The sequence below is a fragment of the Bombus huntii genome, unplaced genomic scaffold, assembly GCF_024542735.1.
Source record: "Bombus huntii isolate Logan2020A unplaced genomic scaffold, iyBomHunt1.1 ctg00000144.1, whole genome shotgun sequence".
NCBI lineage: Eukaryota > Metazoa > Arthropoda > Insecta > Hymenoptera > Apidae > Bombus > Bombus huntii.
The window spans coordinates 6,311-28,911 of record NW_026099389.1 but is presented as its reverse complement, the minus strand read 5'-3'; the positions used below and the strand labels follow the sequence as shown (position 1 = coordinate 28,911).

Here is a 22,601-nt window from a genome sequence, read left to right as displayed (position 1 = left end):
GTACTTATATATACTCTATATATATATTCTTACTCTATATATACTTATATGTACTCTATATATATTCTCTATCTTAGATATACCATAAAATATTTCGTGAAATCGCGTATTCGTGTCTAATGTCAGGGATTCTCTTTCCACAAGTCTGCGTTTTCTATATTATCTTTCTTCCTTATCAGTAGGCATTCTCACAATTTGTGATTAATACTGCTCGTACAGGAATATTAGGTTTTTGACGTTGTAAAATTTCACGTGAAATAATAATGCCTATATATTGACTAATTTATCAATTAATTAAATCCGTGTATATCAAGTTTTCTATAATTTAGTACTTTCGTGTAACTACAGAAATTTGATGCAATATAAAACTTGATTAAAACAGCGATTCATTAGGAAACGAGAATAATGATGCAAATATTTTTTGTAGCCATTATATAGGATTTCGATCGCATAATTAATCAGTATCAACTTACCAGTCTGTAATGGAAGGATGAAAAGAAATGCTGGCGGTATACAGACCGCAATCATCATCATTCTCATGTAAAGTTTCAAACTGCAATACATGTTCCTAGTCGTAAGACGTAAGTCGTAAGAGTCGTAAGTAGCGACGAAAAGCGAAAAGAAATGCACAAGCCAGAAGTATCTGCAACAGAAATCAGAATACACTCGTTTTCGCATGGTTGGATCAATTTCGCGTGGGACTAACCTGATTGAACCTAACGCGGGATAATTGCTCAACTCACGACCTTAACCAGCCCGCTTGATTCTCTGTAAATGCTTGAAATTGACGCTTGGATTCTTTCCAGATTAACTAGCTTTGCCCCTCCCTCCCTTTATCTATTTTCTTAGATCGACTTAGAATGGATCGAACAAAGGCACAAAAGAATTCGAAGAAAACAACAACTTATTATCCAAATTGTTCATCAAGGGTAATCAATGCTGTATACTTCCTAGAATTAGGATGAATAGGGATTTGGAGAAACCCACCGGCCATGTCCAGAATAATAAAATATCTCGCTTTTGCAATCTCGCGACTCGATCCGCAATGAGGGGTAAAGGATACCGATCCGCGACCGTATATTTATTTAGTTCTCGAAAATCTGCCTATCATCTATCTGAACCATTATTCGTCTTCACGAGTAACACGGGATATAGAAGGGAAAATAAAGGAAAGGAAGGTAGGGATAAGTAGAAGCTTGGGCCCAAGTTTAATTCACTGAAACCAAGCTGCTTGTATTATCACAAAACAAAATTGCCAGTACGTCATTTCCGTACTCTCGTCCTCGCGAAAATGGTTTTGTTCGTTAAGAAAAAACGAAGAGACAGGGAAGAGAGGAAAAAGCAAACGGAGAGCGCTTTTAAAAAGCTGGCGAACCGTGTGTTACCACAACGAGATACGCGGTGCTATTTGTCGCTTTAAATTGTGTCGCAACTCGTTTTTCAGATCTTTGCCAGGGACGCGTTAAAACACGCTGCAAATATATTTCTGGCTTTTCTGGGGTTTAACTGAAATATGACAAATAACGTTGTAAAACATATGTACTTATGACTTACAGAGTAATTGAGTGTACAAAATATATAGTATACAAAATAGCCAGCGATTTAGGGCTTTAAAAGATCAAAAGAAAAGAAAAGAAGAAAGATAATATGTTGTGGCAGTCTAAGTCGATCTAAGAAAATAGATAAAGGGAGGGAGGGTCAAAGCTAGTTAATCTGGAAAGAATCCAAGCGTCAATTTCAAGCATTTACAGAGAATCACTATTGAAAGTTCAAAGGCCGACTAGTGAGCTTCATACTATCTCATTTTTTAATCAGGCGATGGATCGACGAATCGTATTGATTTCGAGGATTATTATAGTTCTGTGGGAATTTTAAAGCGTGGTTTGTCTAATCTTGTCTCGTTAGCTACAGACTCTTTGGCGAGCAGCCTGAAACTTGATCCAGTTTCGAGAAAATGAAAAATTCGTTTTTCCTCTTTGCTTCCCTGTTCCTTCTTTCCTCCTTTTTCCCTTTTTACATCGCGTTAAGACCCGTTAAATAATATTGACTGCCGTGGACGCTGGCTGAGAAGTGCACTTTATAACTAGCTTTAAAATCACTGACGTCGATGAGGACAAAGGTAAGTTAGAGGGTCATTTATCCGAGCTGGTGTTATTCCGCTGTACAAACTATTTCCGGCCAGTACCTTTTATGTACTTTCGCTTCCGCTAACAAGCAACGCGCCATGTCCATCACTGTTCTATTATACCTTTCCGCTGTCCCGTTTAATTCATGTACGTATGTTGGGCAATTATTTATTCTTATACCTTTATCCCTAGCAAATTTATAAATTCGATTATTTAAATATTCTTTACCATTATCGCATCTTAATATTTTTAACCTCTTGCCCGTTAAATTTTCGGCTTCATTTACGAACTGTACGAAAGAATCAAAGACCTCATCTTTTGATTTTATACAATAGATCCTAGCTATTTTACTATAATCATCGATAAATGAAATGAAATATTTTTCTCCATTGAATCCGGTAGTCTTAAAGGGACCACATACGTCCATATGAATAATTTCCATTATTTCCCTAGTCTTAGTTCGATTATTTTTGAAAGGTAAGTTATGCATTTTGCTTTCTATACACACCCTACATTTCAAAAGTTCCTTTTCAAATTCATTCGGTATGTCAGTCACTAGCTGCTCTTTACCCAAAATCTCTAAATATTTAAAATTTACGTGTCCTAGCATCCTATGCCATCTTTCCTTTTTACTCATACCACTACGTTCGGCGCTGTTTACTAAGTGCTTCTTCCCTTTCAATATACTTTTTATTCTATATGTCCCATTCTCTTTGAACGCTACAGCTGTAAGTATATTATCCTCATCTATTACTTTCGCAATATTTTCTTTGGAAATAACCGTATTCTTATTGTCTGTTAGTTTACCTAAACTAATCAAATTTGCGGACATTTCTTTCGCGTAAAATACTTTCCTCATATTTATTTTATTTTGTTTTCCGAATGCTTCAAAATAACTTATAACATTCCCAACTTTTGTCGCTTTTATCGATCTATCATCGCCTAAATATATATTTACCGGTTCTTTTAGGTCGATAGATTTATCGAAATAATTTATATTATTAATTATGTGATCGGTACAACCGCTATCTAATAGCCACACTATTTCGTTCTTACTTATTTCATTCGTCTCACTGCTGTTTGCTGCGTGCGCCGTTGCTGTCCATATGCCTGCTCTTGAGTTTCCATGCTCGCCCGTGCCGGTTCTTCATTGACGATGAAAGCTTCCACGTCCTCTGCTCGTATTGCCTTTGTTCTCTCTTCCTCTGTTTCGACCACGTGTTGGCCCATGCCAATAGCCGTTACTGCTTCCCGCTTGGACGCCATTTTGACACTCTCTCGCAAAGTGTCCTAATCTTCCACATCTGAAGCATCCTTCCTTTTTTGCAGAAAAGGCGTTGGTTTGCCTTTCTCCTCGATTGGATTTATTTTTCTTCTCTGCTATTTCTATTTTATTTTTCACATACGCTACCGTTTGATTCTCTTCTTTCAATGCGTCTATTATGTCCGCTATGTAGCTGTATTCTTCGGGTAACGTATTCAGCATGTAATTCAGCTTTTCCCTCTCACTTACTTGTGCGCCCGCACTTTTTAATTCATTTATTAATTTTTCGAAATCGTTAAAGAATGATGCTGAATCACTGTAGTTCTCCAGTCTTATGTTTTCCAATCTTCTTCTGCATACGATCTGCAGTGCCGTCGACTCTTTCAAGTACATTTCATCGAACCCTTTTATTATATCATACGCCGTTTTTCCTTCCCTAACATACTCCAATTGTCTGTTCGATATTGCACTATAAATTATATTTATCGCCTTCAAATCCTTTTTGTCCCAGTCTTCATCGTCTCTTTCGTTCTTCATTCTAGTTGTAACAACCTTGCATTCCTTATATTTGAGAAACATCGTGATTCTTTGCTTCCACATTCCATAATCCTCACCATCGAATATAGGTATCATGATTTCCGATCTCTCCATTTTAATTGATTCTTCTTTTTTTTTCTTTTCTTACTCAAGCGTTCCTACGTGCTCAAAGTATATTTTGTTCCTTTGAAAGTTTTTTTTTCTTTACTGAAAACTCACTCGCAAGATCGTAACCACGCACTAAATATCTTGCAAAACTAGTAACCACGCCCTGCTACCATGTTAAGGAAATTCGAGGATTTGGGAATACAAATAATTGACTATATTTCCCACGCAACAGTTATACATCTATATTACACTCTGAAGAACGTCTTGCACGCACGCTTGTCGCCAACCGACTATCCTAGATTCCTCTAACATCTGGCAACAGTCTTTTGTCTCCACTAAGACCTTGACGCCCTCTGGCCCTTACACACACACTCTCATGTACAGTGTAAATGTATCACTTCCCTAACACAATTATCCCGCGTTAGGTTCAATCAGGTTAGTCCCACGCGAAATTGATCCAACCATGCGAAAACGAGTGTATTCTGATTTCTGTCGCAGATACTTCTGGCTAGTGCACTTCTTTTACGCTTCTCATCGCGACTTCTGACGACTAACGAAGATGTTCGGCATTTTGACACTCTACATGAAGATGATGATAATTGCGGTCTGTGTACCGCCTACCCTTCCTTCTATTCTTCCGTTAAAGACTGGTAAGTTGATACTGATTAATTATGCGATCGAAATCCTATATAATGGCTACAAAAAATATTTGCATCATTATTCTCGTTTCCTAATGAATCGCTGTTTTAATCAAGTTTTATATTGCATCAAATTTCTGTAGTTACACGAAAGTACTAAATTATAGAAAACTTGATATACACGGATTTAATTAATTGATAAATTAGTCAATATATAGGCATTATTATTTCACGTGAAATTTTACAACGTCAAAAACCTAATATTCCTGTACGAGCAGTATTAATCACAAATTGTGAGAATGCCTACTGATAAGGAAGAAAGATAATATAGAAAACGCAGACTTGTGGAAAGAGAATCCCTGACATTAGACACGAATACGCGATTTCACGAAATATTTTATGGTATATCTAAGATAGAGAATATATATAGAGTACATATAAGTATATATAGAGTAAGAATATATATATAGAGTATATATAAGTACCAAAAATACATCCTAAGACGTGTATGCGATCTACGCTGTATGGGACGTGTTATAAATGGTTTCCGCCACTCAACCGCATTTGAATTTGTGAACACGATCGAACAATTGACACGAATTATTAATTCCCGTCTCTACTCTAGTAACGATTTGCTTTGGAACGAGGTCGAATCGTTCTGATTCCGCGCATGATTAACAAATAATTACAGAGGACATCAATTACTTGGATGGTCTTCCTGAAACTTGATCCAGTTTCGAGAAAATGAAAAATTCGTTTCTTCTCTTTACTTCCCTGTTCCTTCTTTCCTCCTTTTTCCCTTTTTACATCGCTTTGTTTTACATCGCAATTTACATTTATTTGTAAAGTTTGAATCTCCTCGATATTGAAGATGTTGAAGCTGCAAGTATGTATTTCATTTTAATCCATTCGAGACCGAGATTTAATTGTAAGACGATACCTAGGTGTCGGTACGATCTGAATGTTTAGTTGGAATGATTCTGTGTTTTACTCTCTCCAGGGTATCCTTTTCATACTTTGATTTTAAATCGATGACAATCTTATATAGTATGCCTCATATTTTTTTTTTTTTTTTTTTTTTTTTTTTTTTTGATATCGGTGACTGCCATATTCTCTTGAGTTTCCAAATCGTAAAGAATCTTTCCCCAGGGATTGGTCAACTGTGTATGCCCCCATGCGACGTAACTTGCTGAAGGAACACGAGCCGGTGATATGCAGGCAACGTATAATTGATTATCATTCGCTCTGGAACGCTGAAGTAATGACCAGTGCAGTGGTCCAGTGGTCATATTGAATGCCGCTGGATATATCAGCATTTGGCAACCTAACCCAGAGAAGCAGGAAATATGAAGCCACCGAATACCAATTAACTTCGTAGTTGCACGGTTCACATTCCATCATTTCTGAATATGCGAGAACAGTCCTCTTATTGTGCTTTTAATTCTTTTATTTGTTTCATTTTCAGCAAATATACTGGTTTTTTAAATTAAGCTTCTTTTTATACAGAGTTACAGATTATATTAATTTTATATAGAATATATTTAAGAAAGATATTTAATTTTTTGCTAGTTAAGTATTGATCGATTAAGTTACTGTACCTTTGTTACGATAAATGCGTGCCATTTCCTCGAATCTAATATCATAGCAAATGCCAATACCTATTTTGCAGCCCTTCACGTCGAACGTCGTTAGGGAGTTACCAGGACTGAGTGAATCACTCTCTCGAAAAGTAATCTTATTAGGAATGTCGATGTCGAATAGATGTACCTAATAACATAAAAATGTAGTCGCTAATTCTATTGCTGCAACTTTTGTAATTTAATATCAAAGTTACCAACTCCTAAACTTTAATTATTTTTTATTTAATAACTGACAGCGTTTTTATCACTTTCTTTTATTAAAAAATCTTATCATTTAATAATGTTTAAAAAGGAGAAAAAATAAGTATAATAATATTTTAAGTATGTGAAAAATTTATATTACACATTACAACAAAAATGGGCGTTTCCCGTATCATAACGTATTTTATAAACCGTAAATTATAGAATTGGTTATAGTATACGTATGTACATATGTATATTCCTAAATTATTCCTAGATAGAGTCACTTTCTTCACCCCAATATTTTCAAATTCAAAGCCATAAAGGAATATATTACTTACCTTTCGGTGTTTTGCTATCAAAGTTCCATCGGGACCCCAAATAGTACAGGTATTGTACAATTTAGCGCCCTCTATTTCAGGCATCGTACCACCAACTACATAGATGTTGTTTTCTTTAGCTGCGTTCGATGAAGCAACGCTCGTTTCACCATCAGGAATACTCTCGGCGTATTTTCGAAAGTACTCTGCATTGCAATATTTCAATTAATGAAAAATAACTGTCTTTTGTTCCAACCATAAATTAAATTGAAATGTTTGTCAGTTTTTTATTTTTTAAATTATTAAAATAACTAAGTTTTATATTTCGACTTAATTAAATATGCAATTACTTAGCTAATAGTATATATAATAAATTGTTTCTACAGGTTCAAAATGAAAAATGAATATTTAGAAATATTTAATTACGACAATGCTATTTGTGTTAGCATCAGTGGCTTGTTACTCAACGACTTTGCTAGTACTTTTTCAAACATAAAGTTAGTTTTCAATTAACACTTATACTAGAGGCGGAATTATAAATGCAAAATAATTGATAATACTAATTTATAAGTACCTAATTATTAGTATCTTAAAAAATATATTTATACAAAAATCACGATAATCATGAAAATGGGGAAATCCTATATTCTCGAATCAATTCACAATTTATTTTGTATATTAATTAGATTCCGCGCTCATCAGTACGTACTCACTGGCGACATCGAGAAAATGTATCGGCAATTCCTCGTACGACCAGAGGATCGGAAATATCAAAGGATATTATGGCGCAGCGCGAGAGGAGAAACAGAAACATATGAGCTTAACACCGTAATACTCTTATCATAGAAATAGAAGCAGTCCTCAATTCCCGCCCGCTAACTCCTATCTCCACCGATCCAAATGATCTCCTAGCCCTCACTCCCGGACATTTCCTCATTGGCGATTCATTAATGTGCTTACGTGATCGAGATTTCAGAGACATTCCATCGAACCGACTCTCCAAATGGCAGCATATCCAACAGCTTAAACAACATTTTTGGAACCGCTGGCATAAGGAGTATTTGAACGAGCTAACCAACCGCAATAAATGGAGCAAGGGTGGACACAGCATCCAAAAGGGCACAATCGTCATCCTCAGAGAGGACAACGTTCCCTCCATGCATTGGCCTCTGGGCCGAGTTATCAAGGTTCATCCAGGCGCCGATGGTGTCATCCGGACAGCTACAGTTCAGACGGCAAAGAGCATTTTGGATCGGGGCGTCAAAAGGCTTGTCCCACTGCCAATTCAACCCGATCTCGAGAAACCCGAACAACTAGCCACCGAGACGAAATAAGATGGGAACTTCAACCACACCTCCCTAGTTTGATCGGTACCCTCTCAACGGGGGGAGAATGTTACGCCATGCGGCTTACCATAGGTCATATTCTTAACTATCGATCGCGGCACTATAATGTCGCAGACGGATCGTCGCGTCTGCCCGGCAAACAAACATTGTAGTGGCAAGCGCATGGTTCATTAAGCAGGGCGACTTCCAGAAACGTCGACTCGTGGCCCGTATTTTACCTCGCAGTAAAAGAATGTGGCGTGATCCGAACGTAGTGGGGGTCACCTTCCAGAAAAAACGAAAAAAATCGAAAGGCGTTCAGAACTTTTCCAGAAGTCGAACCGTCAACACATGTGGTATGTCGCGCATTACTTATCAACCAAAACGCAGTTACATTTTTTTTGTTCCATTTATATCTTTCTAGTTAATAAGTTGTTGAAATAAACATTAATTTATTTGTGTTAATTCTGTGGAATTTCATTGAACTACCCTTATTATCATAATCGAAATAAGGGGATCGATCAGTTCGTGGCGTCGATTATTTAATCGTAACGGGAACTTACAACTCTCGTTGACGTGCTATCTCGCGATCGCGTCTCTCCGCGAACGGTCGAAACAAAATGATTCACTAAAAACTGTCCTGAATTCCTAAGAATTTATTTACCGCAAAACTGACAAAGTGTTTATTTAAAAAATGAGGTTGAAGGTAGTCCTTTTCTTTCATTTCATTCATTTTCATTTTCTTTCTTAAGTATGGCTAACACAATATCTAATCAATTAAAATTTTATATTTTCACGTGAAAAGTTTCTTTAGATAATTATTATCAACATGATGACTAACTCTTACGGATTAATACGTGTCTGTAGGGCAATCCGGTGGACTTGATCGGCTTTTTACTTCGAAAGTTGAGTAATCGGTGTCGCTTTCTTACGCATCTTTGAACTGTATAAATGTTTTAAAATTGTTTGATCCAGAATGTACCACACCGGACAATCAAGAAGGCAGGTGCCTTGACTACAGAAAATGTAAACCTCTGCAAGAAATATGGCAGATACAGTACCGTACAGCCACCGATTTTTATAGACGATCAGTGTGCAGATACCAGGGCAATGTTACGATCGTTTGCTGTCCGAACGATCCAAACAAAGAGAAGAGAGAAATTTTAATAAAAACTGTGTATAAGTATAAGGCTTTGCGACCACCATACTGTGGTTTTAGCAACGTCTCTCATACCAGGGTGGTGGTCGATGGTAAACCAGCTGAACTTGGTACGTTTTATGTCTTTCTTTCCGATTAATAATAAGCCATTTACTGCAAAGAATGAACTTTAAAGGCATTAAACAGCACATCAATGTACATTTCAATTAGACTAAATAATAATGCTATGATTTTATCGGTAGTAACTTTACTTATTAACTTGAATTATTTCTTTCTTTTACTTCATGTTAGGAAGAGTATCTTTTTGCTCGAAATAAAAAATTGATATAGGAGTAATAATATGGATAGAGATCAAAAACTGTTAGGGCAGAAATTACACGTTTGAACTTTATAGTTCAGTATAGTTCAAATAGAAATTATATAGAATTATTTAATAATTTGTATTCCACTGGAATAAAAATTTAATTTCTGTCTTTATCAAATCTCTATTTCAGAGTATTTGTACGTATGTACTTATCGTCTGCTGTATGATCGAATATCGAATAGGTAATAATCGTTGTTACTCGTTATGTGAGAAAAAATTATGTATATTCACAACTATGACTATTGCATTTTAGGCGCTTGGCCATGGATCGTTGCATTAGGTTTTCGTAATCCCCGAAACCCAGACAAACCACTATGGAAGTGCGGAGGTTCCCTGATATCGGCTAGGCATGTTTTGACCGCAGCACATTGTGCACATATGGATGGAATAGAAAACATACACAATCATAATATTGCCATTCTTAGATTGGTGGAGGAGGTGCCATTTTCGAGTAAGTCCTCAAATATATATATATATATATATATGCTATTGAGTATTACTGAAGTATCATATCCTGAAATTTCTTACTGTACACATATATTGTGTCATAAAGCGTGTACAATTCTTTCTCATACTTTTGGTCATTCGTTTCCTGCATTTTCATTTATTTTTTTATTTTTCAGGGTACGTATATCCCATTTGTACGAAAGAGCTCCTGCGAAAGAGCAACTTCGTCGGCTATAACCCCCTTGTTGCTGGATGGGGAGCATTAAGATATAGTAAGTGATATCAATTTTATAATAAAATTAAACAGTTCCAGTCTTAAATATCTTTCTTATTTTCTTCGTAGGACGACCACGACGTAATGCATTAATGGAAGTACAAATGCCAGTGATTAAGAACGCCGAATGCAAAATAGCTTATTCCAAATTTCCTAATGCACCTGATGTCACTGATGGTATAATATGCGCAGAACGTGCTCAGGGTGGAAAGGATTCTTGTACGGTAATTAAGTTACAGAGTTACTACAAACTATACGGTATCTGAAGACACGTCAATTCGAATTAACATCAAATCGACGTCTTAAACATTAAAAATAATAGATAAACACAATTTAATAGTTTTGCCCACTTCTCACACCTCGTTATGGTATTTAATCTAATTTCCTCCTAATCTTAGTTTTGCTCAAAATACATATAACATGTACGTTATAAATTGGAGTATTTCAATACACAAATCAATAGAAGATTATTACTGTATATAAGTATAATTTCAATACAATTCGATCGATATATTTCAGTATCTTTGATTAAAAATTTAACGATCCTTTCAGGCTGACCGCGGCGGACCACTGCTGATACAACATGAATTAACCTCGTATTTAATAGGTATTGTGTCTTATGCTTATAAGTGCGGCACAGCTGGGTATCCCAGCGTTTACACTAGGGTCACATCGTACCTTGACTTCATTCTCCAAGCGATGCAATAATATGATATTACTGTTCCATAAATATCATTGTGTAAAAAACATAAAGTTGGATTTTCTTATTGTGGAGATAAGAAACAGCTCAAATTTACATTGTTTTGTACGTTACAAATTATAGGCTTAAAATGTACGAAATGTAACTTTGAAACGACACTAATTTTTTACGCACGATAAACCTCCACGACTTAGGTATGTAAAGATGATAAACGTATATTAATTCTATTAATTTGGTAATAATAAACCAACTTTCTGAGAAGTTCTGTAAATTTCGTTTCTGTTGTATCAAGAGAATAATGGAATATTCCACTTAGATCGTATACTTTTTGTATGTACGTACAAAATTTTCCGGCTAATCTAAAACGCTTCATAAGATAGAGAGCTTCTGGAAATTCGGACACAGAGAGTGCATAAAATACACGATAAGTCTCGTGTCTTTCAAAATTACTTTTTATTCGCTAAAAACGTCCTGTGTACTCATGCAATCACATGCAACCTCGAAACTTCACTTATTTTTTATCACTTTCCAATTCAATACACAGTTTCTGCATTTTTGACTATATGTAAGAGAAATTTCCATTCAGCCAAAGGTGTACTTACAGATTATAGATTCCTATACGACTCTCAGTAAAAATTTATCCGCACTCCAGATAGTTAAAACTTCTGTCGACCGTATTGATCCATCTGCACTCTTCGTATGACGTCAATATCTGTTCAGTGCTGCTGCGCAGGTTTCTTTGTGTTACGTCAATTCGTTTGTGACCGTTGCGCGAGTAATGGCGCTTTGCAATGGTGATTTGCAGGAAAACAGTGCAGGATGCTGTGATTCGTTTCTTGTGGTCGGAGGTTATGTTTGATGCCTATATTTATCAAAGATTTAATGCACATTATGGAGAAAGTGTTTTGTCACGAAGTGTGTTTGAATGGGCACAAAGGTTCAAAGAAGATCGCACAAGTGTTATGAAAAAACAGGTGGACGCTCGTCCACATCCACGATGACAACATTGAACGTGTTCATGAACTTATGCTCTATGGAATAGACGAGTGACACTGGATAATGTGGCAAATCATTTGCAAATCAGCCACGGCTCTGCTTATGCAATAGTGCACGACAGATTTGGGTTTTAAAAAGTTTGTGCGAGATGGATGCCGAAAAAGCTGATGAAAAGGTGAAGACGACGATGCATTCGTGGTTCGCAGCTCAGCCCAAAACATTTTTTAATGAGAAAATACGAAGGTCCTTCGGCAAATGGACAAAGTGTATACAGAAATCGAGTGATTATGTCAAAAAATGATGTATGTCTTTTTTGACAATTGCTTAAAACAAATTCTACACCGACAGAGCGGGTAACTTTTTACTCACCCTCGTAAGACACTTAAATTTCCAATCTATTATGATGAATAAAAGAGCTTATACTATTAAATCTAATTGTATTTTGTTGCATGAGAGTACACGTGTATGTGATGTACATTACCTTTATATCCCCTTGAACGCTTCAATATTGCGCATATATACTATATTTTGTACAGCTTCTATAAAATTTCGTATGTTTGTTTAGGCTGTTAATCTAGAGGCTGGAGTACAAAGAAGTGGCACAATGATGTGGGCTGATGACATTTATAATTATCAAGGAATCACCCCTACATTCGCTCAGGTATATATCGTTGACTATAATGTATTTAACATATATGATTGTTAGAATATTAATAATTAATTTTTAATTCTATCAGAATTTTAATGAAACTGTCCCTTGGGAAGGAAGAACTGATACCTTGATATCACGGTTTGTACATCCTATATATACGACAAATTTTAGAACATTATATAACGAAGAACCAGATCGTCGTGGCCATGTGATGTGAATAAAAGGACTTGAATTTGATGATATTTTTATAATGTTAGATAACATAACTAAGTATCTTCACAGTAAGATAGGATGACATGGTTTACATGATCTTAATGTTGTTCACTTGAGTGATGATATTATAAGGAAAAGTGTAATATCACAGGTAGGATGATTCATAATTTAGAACTACTAACTCATGTATGTATTAAAAATTAAAGAAATATATTAAATTTTATAGGATATTTATGTTTAGTAACCAGTAATTCAGAGATTGGTATTCATGGTTACTATAACGAGGCTGTAGAAACGCACCCTTTCTTCTTTGCAAATGGTCCTGTATTTATGTCTAAGCCGAAACTGGAACCTCTGAATAATTTAGATTTATTCTTGTTATTTTCTAAAATACTTATCTACAGTATACCATAAGGAATGATACCGTATCGCACCTAATCAAGTGCCTTAAGAAACATCAACAGGATATCACAGTAATCCCGTATCGACTGATATGTAAGTAAAAGTTATGTGTCATTGTTATACACAGTTATGTATTAGTGTTATACACAGTTATTTATCATTTTCTATTAATTCAGTTGTAGCCACTACAATATCTATGACACTGGTAGTAATTATGAGAACAATAATGATGTGTTCTATAAGAGGAAATGATGATTAGGAACAAAAACTTACAGGTAAGTCAAAGTATATGTTATTTGCCATTTGAAAAGAAAGTTACTAACTTGGAATTTTTTGATAAATAATAATTGTATCATACGTACTTTTGAATTCGTGCAAGAACATATGTAATTTTGAAGTAGTTATTATTAGGAAATTGTTAGACGCGAACAGTATGCGAAAAGTTAGTATGCAGTGTAATAATTATCAATCAAAACACAAGAATTAAATTCTTGAGGAAAAAATTTCCGGAATTTCTTATTTACATGATTATAAAGAAATCCATAATAAAAAGGAGCTGCTTTCTAATACTTCTCTTCCTTGTAATGCCTGCGTTAATAATAACGAGGTTCGACTTTTTGTTTTTAGAGGGATACTGGAAAATTTGAAAGTACAGTACCATTGGGAAGAAAATCACGATATTGAAAACGATATTTGCAAGTAAATTTCCAAAAAATCTGTTTTCAAATTTTCGCTTTCTATTTCACATTAAAAGAAAGGGAGGGCTGCCTTCTTTTTCTGCAAGACAAAACAAACATTCTGAATCTCGTATCAATGAATGATGTCAATAAGTTATTTTTCTTTTCAGATTGAACAATATTCCAGATTTATTCATAATTTCATACTACGCGAAGAATAGACTTTTCATAGGTATATAAAGGAAATATTAAGTATAGGAAAACTCTTTTTCGTTGTAGGTGACATATGCTTCACGGTTGAACACATGTATTTTTGAACACATATAAATGAAAAAGTACTCTTATGGAGAAAAAGAATTGATACCTTCGATTGACATTAGATAATGTATATAAACTTATGAACAATCACTATCAGTTTGTATCTTAGGTGCACACGCAGATTTGTTGGAGTTCTTATAAAATGTACTTCCTGTACGAACGTTTTATTCTTCCAAATTTTACGATACTATGTCTCATATAATAACTATATGGATTAAACGTAATATAAATGATCCGAAAATAGACTCGAACGACATTAATTGTCTTTCTATTTATACCAATATCGAAAATACAAGTAAAGCTGGAGCAATAGTATGCAAGAATGGACTATTTATTATTTTAAACCAAATCATAGCATATTCAGAATGCACAGTATTATCATGAAATGTAAATGAATCAGTTGTAAACGAACGATTTTACTGTAAAATCGTTGCCTCCTTTTTTTCATCTGAAATATAGCAGCAATGAGTACATTCTTTTAATATATAATAAAACGAGATATCTTTATAAAGTTACATATGTCATCACTGGTAACTGTTATCTCGTATGACACCAAATATACCGTTAGTATGGAATGATATTTTTATGAAGATATACTTTAATGATAGATTTTATGAATGAAACGTTATATAAGAAAAATTATCTCTTGTTATTCTATGAAGTGTAGTAGCTAATGAAGATTAATTTTACGAAGTATTAGAGCAAAAGAGAATTAAAAAATTAAAAAGATCTAAATAAGATTGTTCGTGTGGCTTAATTATCTCAATTCTGGTACACCACTTGTTACATTCTAACTAATTAGCGCTAAACAATAACTTGCAAATATTAAAGATATTAACACCTTAATATTAACACCTAAAGGTTTTCAGGAAATTTTATAATATTTGATTATTATATATCTAGTCATTGATTGATAAAATTTCTTGTATAAGCATAGATCGAGGTTGACGTCATACGCAGATTGCATTACAGGTATCGTTTTAATTTATTTTATGGCTAGAATCGTTTGAATATTATACGAATAATTATTTCCATTCGAACGATTAATAAATCACGTACCTATAAAAGATATATTATGAAAAAGACGTGACGAAACAAAAAAATATTGGAAATTCCGTTGTCATTAGATCAATTATTTTTGCAATGATTTTTATTTCCATGTAATTACATATGAAATGGGTAATTCATTAACATCTCCTCGAATCGAATATAATTCGTTACACTTCACAACGATTCAAATAATGGACGGGAAATATATAATAACTTTCCTGTCCTTGCGTTAAAATAGTACTGTACAAATCAGATGATACAACCTAACCCCAACCTAACCCCAAAAAACCCAATTACATCCACATTGCATGACAGCACACTTGCAATGGATTTTTGTGATTTCAATGTCACAGACAATGACACAACTAATCAGAACACGTTCGAGGCTACAGACATTGAAATTACCGCGTGTTTAATACGTTTAAAGCATAAATCTAAATTTCACGCGATTATTTCTTTGTACATTGTGAAACTCTTAAATTATCTTAATCGAATAAATAATCCTAATGTAATAAAACATCTTGAAATAGACCTAGATATCTGAAACAGAAACTCGAAGGATAAGAAATCCTAAAAGGTACTAATCCTAAAATAACAAACTCCTAAATAATAAACAAGTGATAAAACCTGTTATAAATAATAAACCTAATAAACCTTAGGAATAATCAAATCCTAACTAATCGAAAATAAAATAAGGCAAGCAATTCTTAATCTTTCAAGTAATTTTTCCGAAAACACAGAAAGATAGAGAAATTAAAAAGACGCAGCACAAATTGCAGCACAATGAAAGTTTCAGAGCGATGAATACGATCGTATTAAACTAAATAATTTTCAAAAGTGAAATTACACTGAAACGTATATCGATGATATTTGTCATTTCTACGATCTGTTTCGCTTGATCGTGCTTCTTTTCTGATGTAAATTCAATTTATAATACGAACTAAGTTTCCTTTATTATTATTAGTCCTGCGTCTTTTTAATTCGTCACTTCTTTTATTTCAGAACAATGACGGGCTCCAAGATGCTGTTCGGATGTTTGGCGTTAATTGCTTTTCTGCATCCATTAGTTCACGTTTGTACTTCGAGTAGTACAGCTCAAGGTTTGTACTTCGAGTTGTCTTTTTCCATGCACTTCAAATTCCAATACGATCTGGTCACGTGGCCTTCGTACAATTTCGAAATTTTACCTGTTTGGTAATCGTCAATGAAAAAAGAAGTTATGCGTGACCTCAACACATTGAAACAATTTTTATGATTTTTTATTTGCCGGTTGGTCAGCAAGTTAATGGAAAAATTTCACTTAACTATTCGCGTTAATTTCTTCGGTTTAACTTTTGGGAAATGCTTCGTTAGCTTCGGGAATATTCCAACGATTCGTTTTACGTACAAAATAAGCATGATAAATATTACATCACGGTAATGTAATATCGGAATATATTAAAGGTGTAATTTTGTTCGATTAATTATAATTTATTAATAATGGATTGAAAATACAGATATTAGTTAGACAGAGAAACGATGTTTGATTAACAGGAAAACTAAATGCAACGCTCGTATTTACAACAAATAACTTGACAACTATTTGGTAACTCTCTCTCTCTCTCTCTCTCTCTCTCTCTCTCACTAGCAACTCTAACACTCGACAACACTCGCAACTCAATTCTAACGACTCTATGCTTCGACGTCTCGATCAACTCTGATTCTCGCAACACGCACACTTTTCGATTCGCCTTGGATAGCGAAACCGTCCTTCTTCTAACGTTGTCTATTGTTTCCCTCATACCTATGTAAGAACTACCAACTACGTGCCTTTAGTCACGTAGGCACTCTTAAATGTAGACGAACCACAGAAACACGACGTACACGGGTTTTCTATTTTCAGCCGATCTCCAATCAAAGCTATTCTACGATATTACAATCGGCCTTTCCTGACAATCACATCTGCCCTCAGATGTGCTCATCATCGCCGCTCGCACTTACATCACTATCGTCAGCATTCCACCATTTCATGTGATCGGCTGCCGTGGAAGTTGTACGTGGCCCTTCGTGCTCCCCCTCTCGCTGCACTATGCATCGGTCATTTTGCAGGACTTTTATCACCCGATACGGTCCAAGAAACTTCGGATGCAGCTTTAGCCCGGGACCCCTCTGCATCCTCTCGATTGCCACTAGATCTCCCGTCCTGTATGCTGTCGCCTTCTTGCGTCTCCTGTTATACGCCCGCTTGTTTCGGATTTGGATCTCCTCAATCCGTCTCTTTGCGTCCGCACGCAGCTGATCTCGTTCCTCTTGGAACACCGCGGCCTGGTCGTCCTCGATGCTACTGCTCCTCTTTCGCTCTTCCTCTATCTTCCTCTCCGTTGTTTGTTTACCCATTTCACTCTTGTCAGGGGCTTTGATCGTCGTGGCAGCATCGTGACATTTTCGTAGGCTCGGTTCGTACATGGAAGACGTTGACAACTTACCATCTACCGAGACTATGATCTCTTCTTTTTCGAAGGTCTTCACGTTCATCGTGTCCTCGACAATCCCATCGTCGTCCTCGTCATCCACATCCTTTGTATATCGAATCTTCGTATCGATATTATTGGAGGGATTCCGCACGTGCGACTTCCCTTGTCTTTTCGTTCGCCTTGCATTCACTCTCTTCGAGTCTATCCGAAAACTTGAAACAACCCTCACACCCGCAACGCTATCCTTCTCAGTAAATTCGCAAATATCATCAACAACATCCTGTTGCTGTTGTTTAGCCAGATTCTTCCTCCTCGTGATGTTCGCTAAGTCCTCCTGCTGGCCGCAAGAATCCGACGAGGACACCATCTCGTGGTCCACTTTACCAATCACCACGTGTCTTGCCACTATTCTCCGTTCCTCCGACACTTGCTGCACAGCTGCCCGATACTTCTTCAAAACTTCTGCTAACTCTTCTTTATTTTCTTCCAATTGCGACAGTAGCTCAGTTCGTTCGCGACTAGCTACATTAACACGATCTTCTGCTTCGGAACGTTGCCGCAGTACTTCCTGCAACGAAGCCTGCGTCTCATTCAGTTCTTGCTCCAGTGCCTGTTTCGCTTTAACTGCAACTGCTCTAGCGCATTCTGCATCTTCTAACTGGTTCTTCAGCTGTCGTAAAGCTGCTTTACCCGTCGAGTCACCTTTCGATCTCTCCAGCATCGTTTGAGCGTCTCTTAGCAATGCTTTGGTTCTCTTCAAATCTCTTTTTAGCCTATGTTGCATGTCCTTAACGTGCGACAAATCTATCTCACTCGCCTGTGTCTCTACATCTATCTTGAGGACTTCCGGACACTCATCGGGATTTTCGTCCTTTATTCTACTAATAAAAGATTCTCCCCCTTTTATACTTATTTCAACAGTGTCCAAAAAGTCTGCGCCAATAATAAGCGAATGTTGCATCACTGTGTCTGGAACTACGTGTATGGTTATACAGTACGACTCATTGTCTATAATAATGTTCGTCGAAAATTTCCCGAGCGTAAAATTCCTTCCGGAACCGACACCGCGAAATCCAACGATTTCCCGACTTAATCTGGGCGCTCCGATTTTCACATGCTGATCTGCTCGCATTAGAGTCAGCTCACTACCGGTGTCTATCAACGCGCTCAATTCGAAATTTTCCATCTTAACATCCTTACCACGCCTTGTTTGTAACGACCGAAACACGCTGTAAACTTTTTTTGAGGGCTCACCCAAATTGTCGCAACTTGATGCGATGTGTCCGTACTCCCTACATTTGAAGCATTTAGGTCCTCTCGACTTGCTCGGACACTCCGCACACACGTGCTCCGCATCACCGCAATTGTAGCATCGCGCCTTCCTCGCATCTCCAGATCGACCGGGTTCCTTGTTCCTCTCGGTTTCGGACAGCTTCGCCACCGGCTTTACCCTGCTACTCTTCGGCTCCTCAAATTTCGTCCTCATCTCCATATCTCTTCTTATCGCTTCGTAGCGCCTGAAACGCTCTTTTAATTGCTCGATATTCCTGGCTCCGTATAGCACAGTCTTGTTCGCGACCTCGTCGGGAATGCCTTGAATAATGTAGTCTATCAAGGATTGCGTATCAATCCTTCCTTGTTTTGCAATCCCGCACATGTGATACATATATTGTTGCAGACTCTCATCTGCTTTCTTCTTTCTATGGGATAACTCGCCATGTATCTGTTGGTCTCTTACTACATTTTCAAACTCATTCCTCAACGCCTTTTTTAGCTTTGCCCAGAACTTCGCGCATCGCTCTTGTCGTACGAAGGCCTGAGCGGAGCCTGCGAGTAATTTCTTAGCATAGGCCACCATGTGGGCGTCTGACCAACCCCACACTTCTGCCATTTCCTCGAAGTCTTCCACCCATTGATTTACACTCAGCAGATCATCCCCGCTGAATTTCTCTAATGAGTCTTCCACGTCTTTAAGACTCAACATCGAACCGACGCATACCTTCTGCTGATACTCATCGCGGTCCTGATACACCGCTCGCGTGCCTCTCCTGTATTCTCGCGCGCCTTGTTTATCGTCCTCGCCTTCACTTTCGTCGGAGCTCTCTTCTTCCGACGATACATCGTCTCCTTCTAGGGCCGCCTGTAGCCGCGCGCGTAGTTCGGATTTTCTTCCCGTTACCTTCAACCCCAAGCTAACGAGACGCGCTCTCAGCTCTTTCGTCCTCAGCTTCTCGAGGTCTTCCTCTCCCTCTTGACTGCGTTCGGCTCTCTGCTTGCTTCTTAGATTTCGCTGGTTTGTTGGTTCTTCGCCACGCTTCGAATCCTTAGGAGTAGATCGACCAGGTTTGCACGCTCTGTTCAACCTGGCAACCAGCACTGATCTCGCACCGGATATAGGCAGATTCATCTGTGCGAGCTTACTCCTCAGCTCCTCCAGCGTCAAATCCTCTTCATCCGACAATCGTTCGTCTTCAACGTTTGCCATTTTATTCTATTCTTTTCTACTCCCGCAGAAATAGCTCCGTTAAATCGTATCGTTTCTCTGTCTTATTCAATCCCGGACGAGCCCCCACTTGTAATATCGGAATATATTAATAATGGATTGAAAATACAGATATTAGTTAGACAGGGAAACGATGTTTGATTAACAGGAAAACTAAATGCAACGCTCGTATTTACAACAAATAACTTGACAACTATTTGGTAACTCTCTCTCTCTCTCTCACTAGCAACTCTAACACTCGACAACACTCGCAACTCAATTCTAACGATTCTATGCTTCGACGTCTCGATCAACTCTGATTCTCGCAACACGCACACTTTTCGATTCGCCTTGGATAGCGAAACCGTCCTTCTTCTAACGCGTTTTTAAAACGCGATGGCGCTATCACTTTCTAAAAGCGTCGTCTTTACATTTCCGATGGCCACGGGCACACCCGACTGCCAGATATACAATGTATTATAAGAGTATCATTACCATACTTTTCATGAAAAGAGCAATTTTTCTTGATAACTATACTCTGTAATATAGATTGAAGTCGCTGATTTGATTCCTCTGATATCGTTGTCTTATGAGAGTCTCGCCTGGTCTTGATTGGTTCTGTTGACTCTTATCGTTGTGAAAAATCGATTCGTTGTGTACCTTTTTTGTATAGAGAATTATTTTGTGGTAGAATATAATGTTGTTATATTTGTGGTCTTTACTTTACTAATTTTGTCACTGAGCCGCTCTTTGGTTCGTTGAGCGATTCATATTCCGCATATATTCCGTACTTGCTTCGCTTGGTACTTTTATAATTTTCGCAGTTACAATAAAAAATTTAATTCTTAACAGATTAAAGATTTAACCTCTTGCTTTATAGTGTACAATAATTTTTTTTTTTTTTTTTTTTTTTGTATAGGTTATGTGATCCATAGTTTGAGTAAGTAGTACATATATATATATATATATATATATATATATATATATATATATATATATATATATATTTACCTGACAAGCTTTCATTTCAATCTATATTTAAGATTAATATTTTATCAGTTTCTGTTCGTAACAACATCGAAGTAGTCAATAAGTTTGAAGAGTATAATTAAGGAAGTTATGAAGCAAGAGGTTAAGAACAAATTCTGAAAGAGGTTATGTACAACTCAGTAGTACTGCTTTACATTACTTTGCGAATTACTTTTCAAGCATAAAAATAGTTTAACAGCCACTTATAGTTACTTCCTTACCATTACATTCATTAAATTCGTTTGATTTTGTAAACAAAATAACCACGCTGACCAGTCTCTTATTTAAAATAGAATTATTTTGTCATATATCCAACAGTTTACTTTCTCTTCGTAAATATTATTAATAATTTTATCAATTTCGTATACTTCCATCCTTCGTATAAGTGACAATGAATCAGAAGAGTTTCATAGCAATATTGAACAACATACAGTCAACTACAACACCATTAGATACATCCACCATACAGTCAACTACAACACCATTAGATAACAGCAATACAATAGATTATAATTTTCTACGTGTCATTGATTCATCATCATCATTTTCCATTTTTTTAGCATATGTAAAAACGTATCTGACGTAATCTTACCTCGCTCTTTGAGTACAAAAATCCATTCAAATGAAACAAAGGGAAAAGAAATAAGAAAACAAACACTCACATACGAATCTTCATTACATAACTGTATGTACTCCTCGAGGTATAATTACTCAGACACGTTACAGCGTACCTTCTTCGTTCCCTGATGGCTGATGTTGATCGTTGACGTTTATAATGAAAGAATTTCGTCAACGGCGCCATTTGGATCCTTGTTGAAAAATTAAAATAGCCGCAACAGCACCATTAAGCTCATCACCCAGAGTAGCTCTTGTTGCTGAGTCGTGGAGGAATTATTATCATCAACGACATAAACTATAGACAGTTCCGGTCTTCAGGTGGTCCAGGCACTCGAACTCGCAACATCGCTCTCCAACACGGAATTTCTTGCATGTCTGTAGTAAAAAGAAATCGATCAATTGTACAGATCAATCGTCACTCGACTGCTCGAGAATTCAGATCATCCAGAGAATAGAATAGAGACGTGGAAAAATGTAGTGCGATCATCGCAGTGGGAGGAAATAGGGGGATAGGGACCAAATGAATGAACGAGATGTTAAGGACAACTGACGATAAGTTCTTCTTTTGTCGAGAATTGCATGTTTGTGAATGGTTTGTGGGTGGTTAGGTGGAGAGAATTGAAGAGTTT

The 22,601-nt window shown here is 36.6% G+C and overlaps 3 protein-coding genes across 11 annotated transcripts in view; 2 read left to right on the top strand and 1 right to left on the bottom strand.

The window, feature by feature from the left end:
- Positions 1-22,601, top strand: part of LOC126877314 (uncharacterized) — a 68,961-nt gene that overhangs the window by 41,760 nt on the left and 4,600 nt on the right. The window lies entirely within an intron of this gene.
- LOC126877313 (myosin-2 heavy chain-like) lies at positions 103-22,157 on the bottom strand. 4 transcript variants are annotated; one of them, XR_007694920.1, is made up of 5 exons: positions 22,086-22,125; positions 6,835-7,019; positions 6,272-6,440; positions 5,379-5,997; positions 103-643 (listed from the first exon to the last, which is right to left on the bottom strand). XR_007694920.1 is itself a non-coding variant. In XM_050640115.1 (2 exons), the coding sequence occupies exon 2, from the start codon at positions 20,326-20,328 to the stop codon at positions 17,338-17,340; it is 2,991 nt and encodes a 996-aa protein (XP_050496072.1). In that variant the 5' UTR covers positions 20,329-21,827; positions 22,086-22,157; the 3' UTR covers positions 16,970-17,337. The 4 variants fall into 4 exon arrangements, 2 of the variants coding, with proteins under 2 accessions (XP_050496072.1, XP_050496071.1); XR_007694919.1 differs by lacking the exon at positions 103-643 and adding an exon at positions 4,648-4,731; XM_050640115.1 differs by lacking the exons at positions 103-643; positions 5,379-5,997; positions 6,272-6,440; positions 6,835-7,019 and adding an exon at positions 16,970-21,827 and having other exon boundaries at positions 22,086-22,157.
- LOC126877316 (venom serine protease Bi-VSP-like) lies at positions 9,466-15,080 on the top strand. Of its 6 annotated transcripts, XM_050640121.1 has the most exons (9): positions 9,466-9,843; positions 9,915-10,112; positions 10,285-10,380; positions 10,452-10,606; positions 10,935-10,989; positions 12,644-12,739; positions 12,816-13,094; positions 13,170-13,438; positions 13,522-15,080. In XM_050640121.1, exons 1-6 carry the CDS (start codon positions 9,825-9,827, stop codon positions 12,649-12,651), a joined length of 531 nt encoding a protein of 176 aa, XP_050496078.1. In that variant the 5' UTR covers positions 9,466-9,824; the 3' UTR covers positions 12,652-12,739; positions 12,816-13,094; positions 13,170-13,438; positions 13,522-15,080. The 6 variants fall into 6 exon arrangements, 3 of the variants coding, with proteins under 3 accessions (XP_050496078.1, XP_050496077.1, XP_050496076.1); XM_050640120.1 differs by having other exon boundaries at positions 9,466-10,112; positions 13,528-15,080; XM_050640119.1 differs by having other exon boundaries at positions 9,466-10,112.